This window comes from Leucoraja erinacea, chromosome 3 (assembly GCF_028641065.1).
Source record: "Leucoraja erinacea ecotype New England chromosome 3, Leri_hhj_1, whole genome shotgun sequence".
NCBI lineage: Eukaryota > Metazoa > Chordata > Chondrichthyes > Rajiformes > Rajidae > Leucoraja > Leucoraja erinaceus.
Window position 1 is genome coordinate 84,760,700 of NC_073379.1, and position 20,023 is coordinate 84,780,722.

Genomic DNA, 20,023 nt, shown 5'->3' on the forward strand with positions numbered 1-20,023 from the left:
AGAAATTTGAGGCCATCTTGTTATCCAATGACTGATTGATGAGGAACCAGTGAACAGGCTTGAAGATGAACTGCTTTCCCATTTCATCTCTCTAATGCTAAATACATACGTTCATAAAGTGAAGTAGTATATAAATTAGCTGAAAAAACAACAGCAAGTATCAATCAGAACCAAAAATCCAACTTGTTTTTCCAAGTTATTTTTGAAACCTGAACAATGCCTTTCCATATCTAAATGTTCTCACAGAAAATATTCCAAAGGGTTTTGCAGGAGGTATCAGCTGAGAAAATATACAGAGCTAAAGATCATGGATGAAAACCTTGTTCATGAGGGTGGGTTTAAGGAGGGCCTTCAAGAAGGAAGTTGAAAGACCAGAGAAGTTTATAGAGAGAATGGTAACACATCAGAATTGGAAGGTTGAAGACATATGACCCAATGACAATGAAGAGGGAGGAGGTGGGGGGTAAGATGGTTATTTATACATGAAGAGATTTTGGATATGATAATACTTATATTTTCAGATAATCGATAAAAGATAGGCAAAATAATGCACTGATCTATCCTTTAAAAATGTGGCTTCATTATAGCTATTTAATTTGGCTGGCTTATTAACAAGACTTACATTTTTTAAGTACAAAATCAAAGAATGTGAAGCTGAGAAAAAAAGGTTTAACTGGGAGATGCCATGCTTATCCCATTGTTTTGCGTGTAAACATAATCGAATGCTCGTCAACACTTATTAAAATTAAGCTCACAATAGACAGTATTGAAGAATGTAGGGTGACAGAAAACTAGTTAGTACTTAGAAAGCAGAGTAAACATTTTCAGATGAAGAGCTCCCATCCCTTCACACCTTTCGCGGGTGAAGTTATTCAATTTTAAACCAAAACAATTAACACCTTTTTAGTGCATGAAAGAGTTGGGAGATCTAGGTCAGCGCAGTGAAAAGCACAGATGAACAAAAAGCAAGTTCAACATCACAACTGTTCTTAAAGGCAAAAATCAAACTTGAAGGCGGAGGTATGTAAAGCCAGCAGAATAGTTCAACAACAAGCAGTTACTGGCTATCATGCTCCTGGTTTGCATTGCTCACCACTATTGCGTGAATGAAAAGTTTCAATGATTAATGTGGTCAGAAATGTGAAAAATATTATTCAGTAAGCAATGCATGCATTTCTTTTGCATGCAGGCACTACAAATTGTCATGCAAATGAGTGTTTTTAGATATGACTAAGGAGCAGACTGGGTAACTCTTGTTATGCTGAACCCATTCCAGCCTAGCTGCAGACTTAAACCACTCACCACATGTTCAACACTTTCTGGCAGCTATACAAAAAGGGAAGAAAACAAAACAAAAACAGAAAACAGAAAGAATCAAAAACAGACCCCACAAGTGAGAAAACTGCTCTAAAAAAATTAAACCTTTTAGCCTTCTTGAGCAAGTTTTAGAACCACAGAAGCAACACATAACAGATACGAGCTTAGAAATTTGTCTGTGAAATATTTTAAAAGGTTCTTTGGGTGATAAGCACATTAAACCAGCATAAAGCGACTTTTGATGAATGTCCTTCGGTGTCTTAGTGCTACTTTTTGGGCAAGATTTTTATATTTGCTACCATTGTTTTTCTATCAAACGCGGCAATGTAGCGGCCAAAGATGGACAAATCAGCAAGATTTCCAATCGCAATAATTTGAATTAAAAAAAAACCCTCACTCAAAGGAACCAGTTCTCCCTACTGTTCAAAATTCAAAAACAATATTATACAAAAGGGCTGATCTCTCTAAACCTGCATTCATTGTAGTTCGGTGACACACCAATATTTGCTTACAGCTTAATCTGCCCACAGCTTGTACTGAAGACTGACTCTTTCCTGCAAACTACACCAAAAAAATGCTGCTATCCAAAGGCCATTTTCCAGCCATTACACTTCACTTTATGAACGACATGAATTTGTCAAAGACAGCTTGCAGGAATCACAGGCTTCCCAAGCCAACATTGCAGGAGGCACACCAGGAATCTGCACCCATCACCGTATCCACCCGGACCAAACACCATCTTATTAACTCAGAGCCGGCACCCACCGTCCCTATTCTGCACCCATCACCTTATCTACCCAGACCTGACACACATCACTATATCCACCCCAGTCCAGCACCAGTCTCATCCGGCCTAGTGTCACAGGGAGCTTCCATGTACACCACGTGTATACCCAGTTACGCTTCCACATAATAGTCTTCATTCATACCTCTGACCCCTCATGAAACTTTGTGTGTAAGTTCAGGTCTGATCTTCTCTCAGTGGAAACCAAGGCAATCCCTGCTCTGACCTGTCTCTTCAGCGCATCAATTCAGCACTCAACTGCCACCACATGGTAAATCTAACAAGTTGCTGTTCAACAAGGCATTCAGAAGCACCTTAATGCTCCTGACTCTTCTACAGCTGACCTCAGGAACAAGCAGACTGCAGTAACTACCATTGGAGACACTGCAGTAGAACCAATGGACACTGTCAGTGGACACAATTTCTCCTTACAGACACATCACAGGAAACCTCTTACAAGCACTACCTGGATGTGACCTTGTGTGGCCTTTGTGCCCCCCCCCCCTCTCCCTCTTGAGCAGATGATGTCCTTCCTGCAGGTGAAGTGATCAAGCAGCCTCTCAAAGTCCTGCCAGTGAACCAGTGAGCTCACTCCCTGTCCTTGGGGGTGACTGGATTGGGCTGTTATCTCAAATGACCAGAAGAATGCTGCAGGTATTCTGCGCTTGACTTTCCAAGGACCGTCTGATGAATCTCATCTGCATGGCTCAGTACAGGAAGCTGTGAGATAGTTGACTAGATTTCCAGTAATCCCAGGTATTTCTGAAGTAGCGTGGAGGAAAACTGAAAACAATACTTCCATGCACAACACCTTTTTAAAAATAGAAGAAAGATACAAAATGCTGGAGTAACTCAGCAAGTCATGCAGCATCTCTGAAGAAAAGGAATAGGTGACGTTTCGGGTCATGACCCTTCTTCAGACTTAAAGTCTGAACTGAAGTCAGACTCAATGACTTGGAGTCAGAAGAAGGGTCTCGGCCCAAAACGTCACCTATGCCTTTTCTTCAGAGATGCTGCATGACTCTGGTGCACATCAGTATCTGCAGTTCCATCCAACATCATTTTTAAAATGGCAATGTTGAATACTAATAAAAAGGCTGGGAAAATGTGCAATTCTGTTTGGACATAGGAAAAGCACAGACAAATTTCTAAGCCACAGAAGCATTTGCTTTTAAAAAGAACCAAAATTACAGTTAAGCAAGAATGTTTCTCAGAGACCACTTTCAATAGGTTTCAGCCTTTTTTTAAAACAAAGGAAAATTCAGTACACGTGTAATCAAAGTATTGGTATTATTTTGCAAATAACAGATTTACTTCCATTGACCGCTTAAACCTCAGGTTCAAACTATTTAAATTGAAAACTATGCACAATTATACTTTGCGTATTAGCATTTAGTTTCATGCTTTGGTCTACAAATTGGGAAAAACTTAAAAACAAATCCGTACACAAATGTGGACTCAGCCATTTGAAAGACATGTTTATGCAATCAGAACACTTTCAGCAACTTCAGGTTATTTTCAACAACTTATGCAATTGGTATGGAATGACATTAGTATTGAACAGCTGGTGCATGCATTGCTGTGTGCAACTCTCCTCGACCATCATTTGCTTCCTTACTTTTTTCATCATCATCAGTTTTGCCTTGTGCCATCTAATTTCATTTCATTTCATTAATATAATTCTCCTGTCATTTAATTTGTCTTCCACTCTCACAAAGCTCTGTTTACACACTCACCTTTACTGCCTCTGTAATTGCTTAAAATCTGTGACATCTCTAATTTATTTTGGTTCTGAAGACCATCAAAGTGAAATATCTACTGTTTCTCCACCCATATATGACGTTCAACCTGCTGAAATCTCCAGGAATTTTATGTTGTATTTCAGATCAGACTTTATGTTTTAGCTTAACTGGATGATGTCTGAAGAATTGTTAAGGTTTACAAATTTGGATTGCTGCAATGGGGAATTGAAAGAAGTCAATATTGATGAGATTGCAGGAATCCTGGCTGAGATTTACTAATCATCGTTGGACACAGATGCGGTGACGGACAACTGGAAGAGGGTGGCTAATGTCGTGACTCTATTTAAGAAGAGCTACAGAGGAAAACCTGGGAACTATTGACCAGGAAGGTTAGCATCTGTGGTAGGAATGTTACTAGAGATATTCATGCAATTGGAAAGATCTGGGTTGCTTTCCGGATAGTCAGCATGGTTTTGGGTGTGGGAGATCGTGTTTCATGTATTTCATTGTGTTTTTTGAGAAAGTAATCAAGAAAGTTGATGAGAGCGGATCTATAGACAGTCTATATGTTCTTCAGCAAGGCCTTTGAAAAGGGTCTGCATGGTCAGCTGATCTGTAAAGTTTGATCACTTAAGATCGAAGTTAGCTAACTGGATACAGAATTAGCTTTGTGGTAAGAAGCACCACAGATTTTGGTGGAAGATTTTATGGACTGGAAACCTGTGATCAGTGGTATGCCTCAGGGATTGGTACTGGGCCCCTAGCTATTTGTCATCTATTTGAATAATCTGGGTGAGAATGTACACGGCATCATTAGTAAGTTAGCAGATGGTACAAAAATAGGTAGTGTCGTAGACAGTGAAGATGGTTATCAAGAATTGCGGTGGGATTTTGATCCAATGGGCAAACGAACCAAGAAATGGCAAATGGGGTTCAATTCAGATATGTGTGAGATGTTGCATTTTAGAAAGTCAAAGCTGGGAGGGTCCTTCACTGTGAACTGTAGGGTCCTTGGGCGTGTTGTAGAGCAGAAGAATCGAGGAATATAAGTACATAGTTCCCTTAAAGTGGTGTCACAAGTATATAGGATGGGAAAGGTGGCCTTTGTCATGCTGGCCTTCACCAGTCAGTGAAATGAGTATTGAAGTTGCAACGTAATGTCACATTTGTGTAAGAAATTGGTGAGGCCGCACTTGGAGCCCTTTGTTCAGGTTTGGTTACAATCAATCGGAAGTAATTAAGATGGAAATAGTGTAGAGACGATTTAAGAAGATGTTGCCAGGACTTGACGTCAGTAGGTAGAAGTCGAGCAGATTAGTATTTCATTGCTTGGAATGCAGGAGACCGACGGGTGATCAAAAGTAGTGTATAAAATCATGAAGGAATAGATAGGGTGCATGCACAGAATCTTTTTCCTGGGGAGGAATAAAAAAGTAAAGGGCATGGGCTTAAGGTGAGAGGTTAAACATTTAATAGGAACCCAAGGGGCAAGTTATTCATACAGTGGGTGGTGAGTATCTGGAATGAGATGAAGTCGTTGAGGCAAGGAGAATAACCACATTTGAAAGATTCTTGGATAGGTACATGGATAGGAAATGTTTTGAGGGATATGGCCCAATAATAAAAAATGGGACGAGCTGAGATGGGGCACCTTGGCCAGCATGTACAAATTGGGCCAATGGACATGTTTTCTTGCTGTAGGTTTCCATGACTATTAAAGTCTCTCTTCTCCACTCTCCCATCAGGCATGAGGCACAGGAGCACATCTCCTGATTCAGGGATAGTTTCTTCCCAGCTATTATCAGGCAACTAAACAATACCATCAACAACGAGAGAGCAGTCCTGAGCTACTATCTACCTCATAAGAGGCCCTCGGACTAACCTTAATTGTAGCTTACTGAACTTTATCGCACTAAATATTATTCTCTTTATCATGTATCTGTACATTGTGGATGGCTCAATTATAATCATGTATTGTCTTTCCACTGACTGGTTAGCACGCAACAAAAGCTTTTTGCTGTATCTTAGTACACGTGACAATAAAGTGCACCAAAGGGCTTTAGGTCCATCTTAGACAAATTGTCCGATTTACAATAATCACAGAGCAATACTAACTTGTAAAAATAACAACATGCACTAATTCAGAGTGAAATAAAACATGCACGTACTTTGTTTCATCCATTACTTCTACTTCAGCTGGGGCAGTGATCGGTGCATTGGAGTGTGCAGCTGTTGGATCGTCTGTATTCAATTCCCCATTCGTTGAACTAACCACCTGAAAAGCAATCAAAGCCACCAGGAATGACTAAAGCTACAGCATCTGACAACTATCTTCATCAAAAATGATCCTCATGTTAAGCAATCAAGTTATTTGAAAACATTCTATTGTCTCGTAACAGCCAATAGCTTTAAACTACAACCACTGGCTCGTAATTTACCATCAAATTTTTGTTGCCCTTCCTTTTCCTTTTATTCGTTTTTTCTGCTGAATAGACAAAGAGCAGGTTACGATCATTTGGCAGTAGATAATGGTACCCCGCAAGATGCATTCTCAGTTCCTTATTATACTGCCTACACACTAATGACTAGGGTCAAATTAAGGTCAAATTCTATTTACATGTTTGCACTTGTCAGTACGGCAGTGGGCTGCATCTCAAACAGTGACGAGTCGGAATATAGGAAGGAAACAGATAGCCCTCAAGACAACACCCTCACTCAGTGTTAGCTACTTATTGACTTCAGGAACAGAGGTAAGGACACACCCCAGTCACTGGCAATGGTGTCAAGGTAGAGATGGTTGAGTGTCAAGCTGTAAATATCACCAACAATTTGTCCTGGACCATCCACATTGAAGCTACAGCAAAGAAAACACACCAACAGCTCGACTTCCTCAGAAGACAAAATAAGTTTGGCATGTCTCCAACGACTTCTACAGATGCATCACAGAACGCATCCTATTGGAATGCAGCACAACTTTGTTTGGCTACCGTCTGCAAGACTCCCCATCAGACAAACTAGAACCCACCTCACCTCCCTCCACTGCCATCAACTCCGTTTACACTTGACAAAGCTAACATAACCACGGACCATTTGCACCCCAGTCACTCATCCTCCCCATTTCCTCCCCCTCCACCCCCCACCTGTCCAGTGGAAGACACAAGTACAAGAAAGCAAATACCACCAGACTCAAGAACAGTTTCTTCCCCGCTATAATCAGACTATCGAACATTCCTCCCAGAGGCTACAGGTGAAATCCCAATCTTTCAATCTACCTCATTGCAGTCTTTGGCCTTTTTTAAAAATCTGCTTTTTTCTGTAGCTGTAACACCCTGGTACTGCAACATTATTTTATTTGGTAATTTTTTTTTTTGCACTACCAATTGTTCTTGTTTATGGCTTGATCGCATTCTTGTGTGGCATGACGTGATGTGATAGTAGGCACACAAAGGTTTTCACTGTTTTTCAGTAACACATGACAATAATAAATCAATACCAATGCTTACATACACAATGTATGACACAGACCATGGTAAAAAAATTGCTCCTTTGCCAGCCCAAATAAAACTTCACAGCATCACTCTAGCAACTGTTTTCAGGTGATGGAGATCATCTTGTCCAAAGAGCTAAAAGTGTTTCAACCTAAAAAAAAAGTTCCCCAAGATTTACTGTCGAGAGCGAGCGTGGAAAGAGGCAGTTCGGACCGATTCCATGCCAATCAGAAAAGCTGTCCAGGTCACACTGTACACTAGCACTATCCAACTGATTGGGGATAATTTACAATTTACTGAAGCCAATTAACCTAAAAACCTGTATATCTTAGGAGCGCGATTGGAAATCGGAGCATCTGGAGAAAGCCCAGTTACAGTGAGAACGTACAAAGTCCGTACAGACATCACCGTAGTCAGAATTGAACCCACGTCTCTGGCGCTGTAAAGCAGCAACTCTACCGCTGCGCTACTGTGCTGCCCTTCACACCCAACTGATGACTTAATTACAAGATACAGAAATGTTTGAAAATATCTTCACTAATTACCAAGTAAATCTGTGCGGTGGTGGCTCGCTGCTGCGGCCCGACTCCGGAGCTCGGAGGCTCCAGCTGCAGACCTGTGGACTGGAATATCAGGAGCTCGCGGGTCCGGGTGGGAGACCGCTTTTCGGAGCTCCCGCAACGCAACTTCTCCAGCCCGTGTCGCGGGGTTGGAACGACCCGGAGCGGGGCCGTACATCGCCCGGCGGACTTTAGTGGCCGCGGGACATTCCAGCGCCCGCAGGGGGCTCCAACTTTGTGACTTATGGACCGAGAGCGGGGCCGTACATCGCCCGGCGCGGCCTTAATGGCCGTGGGACTTACCATCGCCCACCTGGGTTTCGACATCAGGAGAGAAATGGTGCAGGGAAGAGAAAAGACTTTGCCTTGTATCACAGTGAGGAGGAGATTCACTGTGATGGATGCTTGTGTAAATTAAATTGTTTGTGTGTCTTGTAGGAATTGTTTTATTTGTATGGCTGTGGAAACGGAGTTTCGTTTGAGCCTCACTGAGGTTCAAATGACATGGAATAAATATTGTATTGTATTGTATTCTCGTTTTAATGAGCAATGCTGCAGATTCTACTCTCTCCCCTTCTCCCGTCACAAACCTTTTTAGGCTTGGCAGAATGTTGCTTTTAAAATTAGTAAACATCAGCTCAAGCTTGCAGTTTGATGAAAATGAATTCCCATTAATTAGAATTCATTGATAAATCAACCATGGAGCAACCCTTTAAACTGAAGCAGCGAGTTTTCAACCTTCTATGCTTACAATTGTAGCATAATTACCAAATAATCCCTAGGATGTAAAGCAAGTAGCTTCCTGCATATTCATGAGATGCCTAAATATAAAGTTCAGACGTTCATGTTATCAACGGTAAAATTACTGACACTGAAAACTAGAATTGGTAAAAATAAAAAAGGCCTGAATCTAAATATCAACGCTATCTGTCAAAATTATTTATGAATCAAATTCTACAAAGCTAAAATATTTTGGTCAGGTCACTGTCAGATGAGCAAACATAAAAGAGAGTTCCTTCAAATCTGGTGAACATATCCAGGGACAGGTTCTTCCCAGCCGAAATGGAATAGTTCTCTCACCAGCTATAGTGTGCTCCTGACCTCCCATCTACCTCATTGATCTCATTGGAGACCTTTAAATTATCTTTAATTGGAGTTTATCTTGCACTAAATGTTGTAACCTTCATCCTTTATCTGTACACTGTGGACGGCCTGATTGTAATCATGTGTAGTATTTTATTCTCCTCTCTCCCAGCATGTTAAAGGAATAGAAGTGTGAGAACACACACTTCCACAAGCAGGGACAGTTTCTTCCCAGCTGTTATCAGACAACTATACTATCCTACCACAACCAGAGAGCAGTGCTGAACAACTTATTTTCAATAATAACACGCAAGCCACACAAATTAACATGGATTCAAAAACTGCTGATAGCTAATAGCCAATTATTTATTTTACTGCTTTCAATCAAAGGGCCAGCTGTAGAATAGGTAGCTTTTACATGAAAATTACAAGGGTGTCCTGCAAGATAACTGCTTGATGAAAAGTTATCAGCTATTTCAAAGACTAGAGGGCATTCATTGCTTTAAGGGGTTGGACAGGCTAGATGCAGGAAGATTGTTCCCGATGTTAGGGAAGTCCAGGACAAGGGGTCACAGCTTAAGGATAAGGGGGAAATCCTTTAAAACCGAGATGAGAAGAACTTTTTTCACACAGAGAGTGGTGAATCTCTGGAACTCTCTGCCACAGAGGGTAGTTGAGGCCAGTTCATTGGCTATGTTTAAGAGGGAGTTAGATGTGGCCCTTGTGGCTAAGGGGATCGGGGGTATGGAGAGAAGGCAGGTACGGGATACTGAGTTGGACGATCAGCCATGATCATATTGAATGGCGGTGCAGGCTCGAAGGGCCAATGGCCTACTCCTGCACCTAATTTCTATGTTTCTATGTTTCTAAGATGAGGGGGGACATTTTAAGATATACAAGACTGCTTTTCTTAATACAGTTTTTTATTATCTTCCTGACCTGAAAGGTCTGCCATCCTTTTTCTCCAGAGATGCTGCCTGACCAGCTGAGTTGCTCCCGCACTTTGTGACTATTTTCGGTATTGATCAGCATCTGCTATTCCTTGTTTCTACTAATGGTGTAACACTAAAGCTTTTGTGCTTTTTATACTTCCAGAAAGAAGTCAGCTGAGGCAGAATGGGAATTCATGTGCTGTTGAATTGGGATGTCACAGGTTTAGTGGAATTCTAAGTGCAATACTGTGAGCTACTGTAGGTTCCACCATAAAATCAAAATCTACCCTGCCTGTGGGGTGGGGGTAGGGGGGGGGGCCATCCCTAGGAATGGGAGAAGAGCCTTGGTTCACTATCATTTGAACTCGGAGGAAACACTTTTATTCTTACTAATCTGATGCCCAAATGCATTTCCTTCAAAACCACAGAAGATAGTCTGAGCAGAATACGGTAGCCTGAAATTTCTTTAACATAAGTGCAGCTTTTTGTGGAATATTTTACATGAACCATGAACAGACTGGATGTTATTTTAGCTTCTCATCAAAAAGGCAACACCACAGATACTGCCCAGATAATATTTTAGAAAGGCATTGAGTTATAAGCATCAAAGACACAAAGTGCTGGAGAAACTCAGCGGGACAGGCGGCATCTCTGGATAGAAGGAATGGGTGATGTTTCAAGTCGAGACCCTTCTTCAGACTGCTCAGCACACCTATCTAATATTTATATCTCAACTTTATTTATCGAGTCTAGATTCTTGTAGGAGCATGCTATGGTGAAGAAATGCTCTTCAAGGAAAACTTCTACTTGGGAGATACACTTGTGAACACGTGACTTACAAAGACTCTATTCTAAATCCCACATGTTCTGACGCTTATATTTTCTTCATTACTTCAAATTCATGTTAGACAATAGACAATAGGTGCAGGAGTAGGCCATTCGGCCCTTCGAGCCAGCACCGCCATTCAATGTGATCATGGCTGATCATCCCCAATCAGTACCCCGTTCCTGCCTTCTCCCCATATCCCCTGACTTCACTATTTTTAAGAGCCCTATCTTGCTCTCTCTTGAAAGCATCCAGAAAACCTGCCTCCACCGCCCTGTGAGGCAGAGAATTCCACAGACTCACCACTCTTTTTGCTACCAAAGTGGATAACCTGACATTTATCCGCATTAAACTTCATCTGCCCACTCCCCCAACCTGTCCAAGTCATCCTGCATTCTCATAGCATCTTCCTCACAGTTCACACTACCACCCAGCTTTGTGCTATCTGCAAATTTGCTTCGTGTCATCTGCAAATGTTCTTCAAATGCACAGGGAACAACAGAATGAAAAAGTATGGAAATCTTTTTTTCCCATCGTAGTGCAGTAAACTAAAAACAATTGCATCTTATATTCTCAGAATGCCCTGAAGCAATTGGTATCCCAGTAAACTAATTGTCACTCTTTCCATATAGGAAAACATAACAAGACCCTCCAAACAACTATCGGATTAAAAAAAACAACTGTGTGGGATAAAAGAACCAAAAGAATTACATATCTGTACACAAAATAAGCATCTCACATGATGGTCAAAACTTTAACAATGGTCAAAAGCTTTTCAGCAAATGATAGAAAAACATTCAAAAACATGAAAGAAAATTGGACAAGATGCTACAGCTGAACAAAACATTGGCGAGGCAAAACCTGAGTTCAGTTTTGGTGACCCTACTAGAGGAAAGATGCCATTAAGCCAGAAACTGCGCATGGATTTATGAGGACATTGCCAGGACTCGAGGGAGTGTTTGGGTAGGCTAGGAGTGATCTTGCAGAGATGTACAAAACCATAAGGGGAATAGAGAGAGAAATGTAGATTTTTTTCCCTCAGAGAAGGGGAATAAATATTATAGGGCATGGGTTCAAGGTGCGAGAGGAAACATTTCATAAGAATCGGAGGGGCAACTTTTTCCACACAGATGGTAGAGAGTATATGGGATGAGCTGCCAGAGCCAAGTACAATAACAACATTGAAAAAACATTTGGACAAGAACAGGGAAATGATAGGTTGAGGGATATGGGGCAAATGTGACCATCTTAAATGGAGCATCTTGGTCGGCATGACAAGCTTGGCCGAAGGGCCTGTTTACATGCTGTGTGACTATGACTACAATAAATATCAACTATTAGGATAACAAGTTGTTTAAGAAGGAACTGCAGATGCTGGAAAATCGAAGGTGTACAAAAATGCTGGAGAAACTCAGCGGGGCGGCAGCATCTATGGAGCGAAGGAAAGGAAGAGGTGGAGCCAGTGGGCTGAGGGAGAGCTGAGAAGGGGAGGGGAAGGAGGGAGAAAGTATGGACTACCTGAAATTAGAGGTCAATGTTGATACCGCTGGGGTGCAAACAGCCCAAGCGAAATATGAGGTGCTGCTCCTCCAATTTCCGGTGTTGCTCACTCTGGCCATGGAGGAGGCCGAGGACAGAAAGGGCGGATTCGGAATGGGAGGGGGAGTTGAAGTGCTGAGCCACCGGGAGATCAGGTTCGTTATTGTGAACTGAGCGGAGGTGTTCGGCGAAGCGATCGCCAAGCCTACGCTTGGTCTCACCGATGTAGAGCAGCTGACATCTAGAGCAGAGGATGCAATAGATGAAGTAGGAGGAGGTGTAGGTGAACCTCTGCCGCCCCTGGAAAGACGGCTTGGGTCCTTGAATGCAGTCAAGGGGGGAGGTAAAGCGACAAGTGTAGCATTTCTTGCGATTGCAAGGGAAAGTACCCGGAGAGGGGGTGGTTCGGGTGGGAAGGGACGAACTGACCAGGGAAACCTAATATTAGAATAACAACCTGTAGGAACATTTCAGTAATGTGGAGACACTGGAGGGGTTAGATCTGTTTTCCTGAAGTGGATGAGTTTAAGGGGGGGGGGGGGGGGGGGGGGTCATGATTGATATATAAAATGATGAGGGGTTATAGATAAGGGAGACTGCAGGAAATTTAACAGAAGTAGATTAGATTTAGAGTAAGAGGGTAACAGAATTAGAAGGAATGCAAAGGCAACCTTTCTCACCCAGAGAATGATGAACAGCTGGAATGCACTGCCTGAAAGAATGATGGTAGTAGTATTGCTGATAGTATTTAACTGTCTCAACAACTACTCGAAACATCTCGGCACAGAAGCTACAGGCTTGGTGCTGGAAAACGGGATTAGAATTTATGGGTGTTCAGACATACTGGGCCGAACCACCCGTTTTCATGGTGTATGCCTCTTATGACATTCTTGTCCTCCTGGAATAGTCCCACCATCAGCAGTCAAGAGTTATTCAAACCTACTCACACAACTGGCTGCATCAAGGAATAGGCAATGGTAAACCTTCCATATTTTATTATGTAGGAAAGAATGCTGGTGCAGATGCTGGTTTATACCGAAGACAGACACAAAGTGCTGCAGCAACTCAGCGGGTCAGGCAGCATCTCAGGAGAAAACAGATAGATGATGGCACAAAAGAACCTATCTTTCAAATGTGTGGCCAGGCTCTTGCACAGTGGACAGCCTTCTCGTTTGCAGATAGGTGACATTTCAAGTCTGAACCTTTCTTCAGCCTCAAGTCTTCTTCAGATCCTGAAGGCTTCCAACCCGAAACACCACCCATCCTTTTACCCCAGAGACGCTGCCTGATCTGCTGAGTTACTCCTGCATTTTGTCTCTATCTTCCATGTTTCATTGTGCAGTTGCTTGACGATCCCAATTGTTGGGCACCTGCGTCATCAGTCACCTACACTTTCTTAAGGCTCACTGCAGTCACAGTCCCATCTCTCCTGAGACTCACTGAGGCTTGATTCATTTTACTCCCTCAGGACTCACAAAGCCACTTGCCCCTACTCACGGGAGACTCACCAGAGGCCTGATTTTGGCTCCACAAACATCACCAGGGCTCTGGTTCCTTGGCACTCCTACATTTTCATAACTCAATGTCATGAACGCACAAGATTAAAAAAACTAACTAAAAGTGGGTTGGGTATTAGCAGGGAATAATGTTCAACAGTCCAGAAAACATGCCAATCTGGTACCACCAAAACCTTGAGTATACCAGATTACGGGGTTTTACTGTTACTAGCTTGTACAGACCCAAAATAACATGCCTATGCTTGACATCGCACTTGACAGTACAAGTTCGCTAAATTTCAACACCCCTTTCTGAGGTACGCTGTCAAATGCGTGGAAAATTCAAACGGAAAACAGGATGGCCATAATCCAAAATGGGACATTTCATAATTGAAGAGTTGGGCAAATGAAATTGTAAACATGATTTTAAAAAATCACATTTTACTGACAATATCTGCTGACAATATCACACCTGCTTAAAGGCAATAGAGCACACCATTGTCTATCAGTTCTATAGATCTGTTGTAGAAATTAAAATAGTATAGACTTTAAAATTAAACCATGAATGAATCACACAAATCAGGCTTGTCCTGTGGTACAATGGATACTCCTGTGATTCTCTATTCCATTGGGAGGAATGGCCATGTGCCAGGAGAAAGAAAAAAAGAGGGTTATATAATCTCCTGTAAAATGGTACATGACTAACGTTAAATCTCGCACAGAAAATAAGCTAAAATTGGTGGCTTATTAATATGATTGTTTATGATGTAAACTTTCATTGTGCTTGTAAATTTATCTGGGTACACTACAAGTTTGTGCTGTACTTGAAAATAATCCTGTTTGCTGCTCAAGGTAATGAAGTGGGCAAAATAGAGATGTTGAACAGAATAAAACACGAGGTAAAGTTACCCTGTTTTACAGAAAATATACAGCCTGCACTTAAATTCATGTCATCCATGTACAAAGAGTTGAAAGGTATAACTGACGATATTGGATAATAATGGACGTTGAACAAAATAGTTAAAAATGAGATGAAAGGAGAAATTGAGATAGAATGCCGAATCATGATGGTATCTTTTCCAGCTTTCTCCTCCCTATCCCCATCAGTCTGAAGGGTCCTAATCCAAAACTTCATCTATCCATTCCTTTTCACAGGTGCTGCCTGACCCACTGAGTTCCTTCAGGACAGTTTTTTTTCTCAAGATTCCAGCATCTGCAGTTTCTTGCGTCTCCATGATGTCATCACTGCCCATTTTGCAAACTTCAAAGTTGAAGATCTCATTTGGCCTTTAAACCTTCCTCATTACTTTAAACCCTTTCAACCTTACTTCCTAGTCACTTGCAACTCTGCTCCTCATGTGCATGCACACCCAGCTCTCCTTGTCTCTGCTGAGAACTATGCCTTCACCCTGGAGTTTGAATTCCTTGCATAGCTTTGCAATTCTCCTTTTTAAACAAACATCTCTGGCCAAGCTTATTGCTGAACCTTCCTTCTCTCCTCTGATGTGGTGTCACTTATTGATTGTAATTCATGCAAAATGCCCAAGTTTCTGCATTAATTAATTTGCCAACAAGAACAAATTGCATCTAAATTTAAACCATGTGGCTGAGGCCACTTAGTTTAAAAAAAGGAAAAGATGCTGAACCATTGTGGCTTGCAATCTCTGGTCTGGTGAATATTCAAGAATAAACTTAATGTGAAGTAACATGCTATTAATGCTCTCAAAATACATACTAAGTGAACAAAAGGAAGACAAAATTTATTCAGCAATTAACACTGATACTGGAAAAAATACTGTTCCCCAGAGCATAACAAATATTTAATGCACAGTGTTACTTATTATCAATATGCAAGAATTTATGCTCTAACTACACAACTAGTATTGGAAAACAGAGTAGGTAAAGAAGCAGATTAGCACTTGCACTTGTTATTGCAGTTTCCACACTCCACACAAAGCAAACAGACATTCAATACATAGGACATGCATGTATTCACTAACGATCTCAGTGATGCTCATGCAATTTCTAGAGAAAACATCCTATAACTTCACATGCAATTGGGTTGAATACTGGATTCAATGGGCTAGAAGGGAACTGTTACAGGTGTAAAATTGTATTTTATTTCTACCTTTCATTGATCTTTTAAGACCAGAGTCACAAAGTACCTTACTTAGTAGAATGTAATTTTATAAACACTACGCAAATAAAGCAAGCATATATGTGCATGTTTTATTTTGTTCCTCTCTCGCGCACACACACACGCACGCACACACACACAGAGCTGCAGAATAAGAACTTGTTGTAGTGAAAAGACATTATCCTTATCCTCAATTGCTCTTTTGTCAATTATCTCAATCTTTGTCACTAAATATCAACTCCTCCCAAATTGTTTTTTTCTTCTTGACTCCATCAACGACCCAAGTAATTTTGAACACCAAAGTCCCAGCTTCACCCTCACCTCTTGATACAGAACGCGAAGTGTAAAATGGTTTAACCAAGAGGGGCAACTTGGACACAACTCTGTCCCTCTATTCTGGCATACACCTTTATTTTCAGGGCAGTTATGATTAAAATATGATTATAACAGCTATGATTGCAAATTGAGATGGAGAGATTTAATTCTAAGTATGGTTAGAAGTTCATTGTGTAATAGACCCAAAATACATATTTTGACTTTTAACATAATTACAAATTGCACCCAGGATAAAATACATAAACATGATGCTGCTCTTTATTCCACTCTCCAAAATAGAAATCTGCCATATAATGTCTCTATTAAGAGACTGAAGTCCCATTCCCCTGGTTCTATGGTGCATCTGATGAGATTGTATGCAAGGTATAGGCCTTCATTAAGTCTTCATCATAATGGCATGGGTTGGCATCTTAACATCAAATTAAAAGAGAAATCCTTAAATTTTACTGCACAAAATTGAAGTTTCAATTCTTGTTATCAGCATGATTAAAAATCAACAATTTAATCCTGCCCAGATGACATATTAAAGAATGTAATTGTCCATAAATGCATTTACAAGATCTAATCTGTAATTCAGTTCCTCATAATCTCAGGATTCAACATGGATTCAACATTGGTTTTATTAAGAATTGACAATGGGCTCTCTGGATCAAGGTAAGGACAAAGTCCTCAAACAAGTTCATTGCAGCTCTATTTTGCAAGAGTCCCAAGCTGAATATTTCGACCTTTAACCAGCATACCGTGTGTATGGGAAGAATCGGTAGGGAGAGGTCAATGGTGTTGGTGAACAGCTGGCAAGGAAGAGGAGCAAATTATGGTTAGTATAGACCTTCTCTAGGTTGATGTATCACCACATCGATACACATATTCAGAATGATTTTTAGGAGAGGTGCAGTAGCTCATCTAGCAATGCAACCATGTTGTGTCCAAGGAACCATACAAGCATGCAGGGAGGAGAAGGGGACATGCAGAAGAAACAGAAAATACCTGTACAGAACCACCATGTCGGTCAGCTGCCAGGTGAGCTCTCAACTGATGGGAGTTGGCCTGCAGAGTGTCCCAAGCACCCCTGTGCTCTGCTGACTGCCATTTTTTTTAATTTTATAAAGCATGCATGGAAAAGGAAGGAAGAAAAAAACCCAACAACTCATTAAACCTCATGCTGTGGGAAGATTAAAATAAACTTAAAAGCACCCCAAGATCCCACAAACCACAAAAACAGACAAATGATTACATGACTAGTATAATATCAATATTCATGCATTGAGAACTGATTATTTAATTTTGCTGCAATATCTGGGAACACCAAGACTGAGGCAAACTGGATGAAGACATGAGGTTATTTGATTATGATTCCTTCCCATTCCCTTTGATATCTGTAAATCACAATTATTTACAATGTCAGGACAATTTAACATTTGCCAGTGATTCCTTATTAATGGATTTAAACATCACATGATTCAATAATACAAGTTCCATCAAATTTAGAGATATCTGAGAAACAAAAATGATGTATTATGTTCTCATTAATAATCAACACCCAATCGACGTCAAAAGAAAATGACAGGCAATTTACATGGAGGATTAACAGAACCCACTGCAATTCATTTCAGATATACTTTCAGGAGTAAGTAATCAGTGATACTGAATCACTGCTGTTGTTTTACATGAGTCATCCCCCTTCATCACCCTGCGAGGGACAAAAGTAACAATCTCAGTCTGAAGAAGGGTTTCGACCTGAAACGTCACCCATTCCTTTTTTCCAGAGATGCTGCCTGTCCCGCTGAGTTACACCAGCATTTTGTGTCTATCTTTAGTACCAACTTCATCATTGCCAAGGCAGGTTGTGCTAAAAAATTCCAGCCACTCTTTATTTCAGTACTGGAGAATTGAAAGTGCCATTTGCCGATGTAAAACGCAACAATCTTTTCTGAATCCTTTCACACCGTTCATGAAATTTGACTGGGCAATTTGCTGACACGAATTGCACTTTTCATGCACCACATGCATCCAATAATGTAATTCCACAAAATGCTCCTTCGGAGTATTGAACTGGAAAATGTACTCCACGTGGTACCACCAGGGATAACTGGATTTTAATAGTGCCATGCTGGGCAACAATTATGCTCGGGTGTCGCCTAATTCATCATCTAACATTTGGGCTACCTTGCAATTGTGTCATGCCCCAATCACTGATCACTACCATCACAATTTCTTCACTATAGAGGCATAGAGTGAAACAGTATGGAAACAGGTCCTTCAGCCCAACTTGCCCACACCAACCAACATGTCCCAGCTACATTAGTCCCACCTGCCTGTGCTTGATCCACATCCCTCCAAACCTGTCCTATCGATGTATCTGTCGAACGTTGGGATAGTCCCAGCCTCAACGACCTCATCTGGCAGCTTGTTCCATACACCCACCATCCTTCGTGTGAAAAAGTTACCCCTCAGAATCCTCAAATCTTTTCCCCTTCACCTTGAACCTATGTCCTCTGGTCCTTGATTCCCCTACTCTGGGCAAGAGACTATGCATCTACCTGATCTATTCCTCTCGTGATTTTGTACACCTCTATAAGATCAACACTCATCCTCCTGCGCTCCAAGGAGTAGAGACCCAACGTACTCAACCTCTCCCTATAGCTCAGACCCTCTAGTCCTGGCAACATCCACGTAAATCTTCTCTGAACCCTTTCAAGCTTGACAATATTCTTCCTATAACATGGTGCCAAGAACTGGACACAATATTCCAAAGTGATTGTTGATCATCACACATCATCTCACAAAAAACCCCAATAATGTCACCTCAGCACTGTAACCACTGCTCCCCCCCACCAATCTTCTGCCCTGATAAGGCCCTTGAATTCCGAAACTGCCCACTATCCACATGCCCTGGCTGGGCATCTAATCACCAGGGTTTTGTACTGTGCTCTATGGCACTAAAGGGGTGTGTGCAATGCTGATTCAGCAGCATCTGGGGCTCTGTACCAGTACGTGGAATTGAGGAATTGCACACTTTGATGTGGTAATCTCATGTACTTCTAGGTTGGAAAGCATGAACAAATTACTGCTTTTTGTGAGGCTCAAGGCACTTTACGTAATCCTGGTGACATTAGTAGACAAAACAATAAAGACACCAAGCGGTTTTATATAGACAACAGAAGAAGCTGCAACTCAAAAGTCCCCAACTTAAATCCGAGTGTAATAGATATGCAACTGTCAAAAGGTATGAAATTGTTTTGAACACAAGAAATTGATACAAAAAATAAGTGGTTGAAGACTTACAACTATGTCAATTAATGTTTGATATCAGCTAGAACCTTATTTATGCACAAAATCATCCGCTAACGCAGAGCTGCCAAGTTTTGTCAGAGCATTTCAGTATTCTAGTACCTGAAAATCATTTTTTTTCCCGAGGAAATCAGTATTTTCACGCGATGCCATTTTGCTGAAAAAATTGTGGGTTTTTTTCATGTGCAGTCATACCCATGTAAGAGTACAATAATGCATAACTTTGCTACCAATTAACAAATTCTACGCATCTTACTTAACAGTGCATTCATTGCCATCTCTTTGTATACTGCTGTTTGAACGGCTGCTTTCTGCTTTTAGCACCAGATGATGATGTAGAAGCCATTTTGGAAGCCTCCCTCTCCCGCCCGCCCTCCTTACTCTCTCTCCCTCCCCCTTCCTCCCCCTCTCTCTACCCCCCTTCCACCCCTCCACCTCTCTCCCTCCCCTCCCCCTCCCTCCCCTCCCCTCCTCCCTCCCTCTCTTTTTTTC

At 41.4% G+C, this 20,023-nt stretch overlaps 1 protein-coding gene across 11 annotated transcripts in view; it reads right to left on the reverse strand.

Moving 5' to 3' along the window:
* LOC129695798 (casein kinase I) overlaps positions 1–20,023 on the reverse strand; it is a 207,850-nt gene that overhangs the window by 5,172 nt on the left and 182,655 nt on the right. For 2 of the 11 annotated variants that reach the window (XM_055633114.1, XM_055633113.1), the window contains exons 11-13: positions 17,228–17,323; positions 6,012–6,118; positions 1,303–1,326 (exon numbers count right to left, since the gene is read on the reverse strand). In XM_055633114.1, the coding sequence (XP_055489089.1) occupies positions 1,303–1,326; positions 6,012–6,118; positions 17,228–17,323 (227 nt within the window). Of the gene's footprint in view, positions 1–1,302; positions 1,327–6,011; positions 6,119–16,738; positions 17,032–17,227; positions 17,324–20,023 lie in introns of those variants that run through there. The other 9 variants (XM_055633116.1, XM_055633115.1, XM_055633118.1 and 6 more) reach the window with 6 other exon arrangements.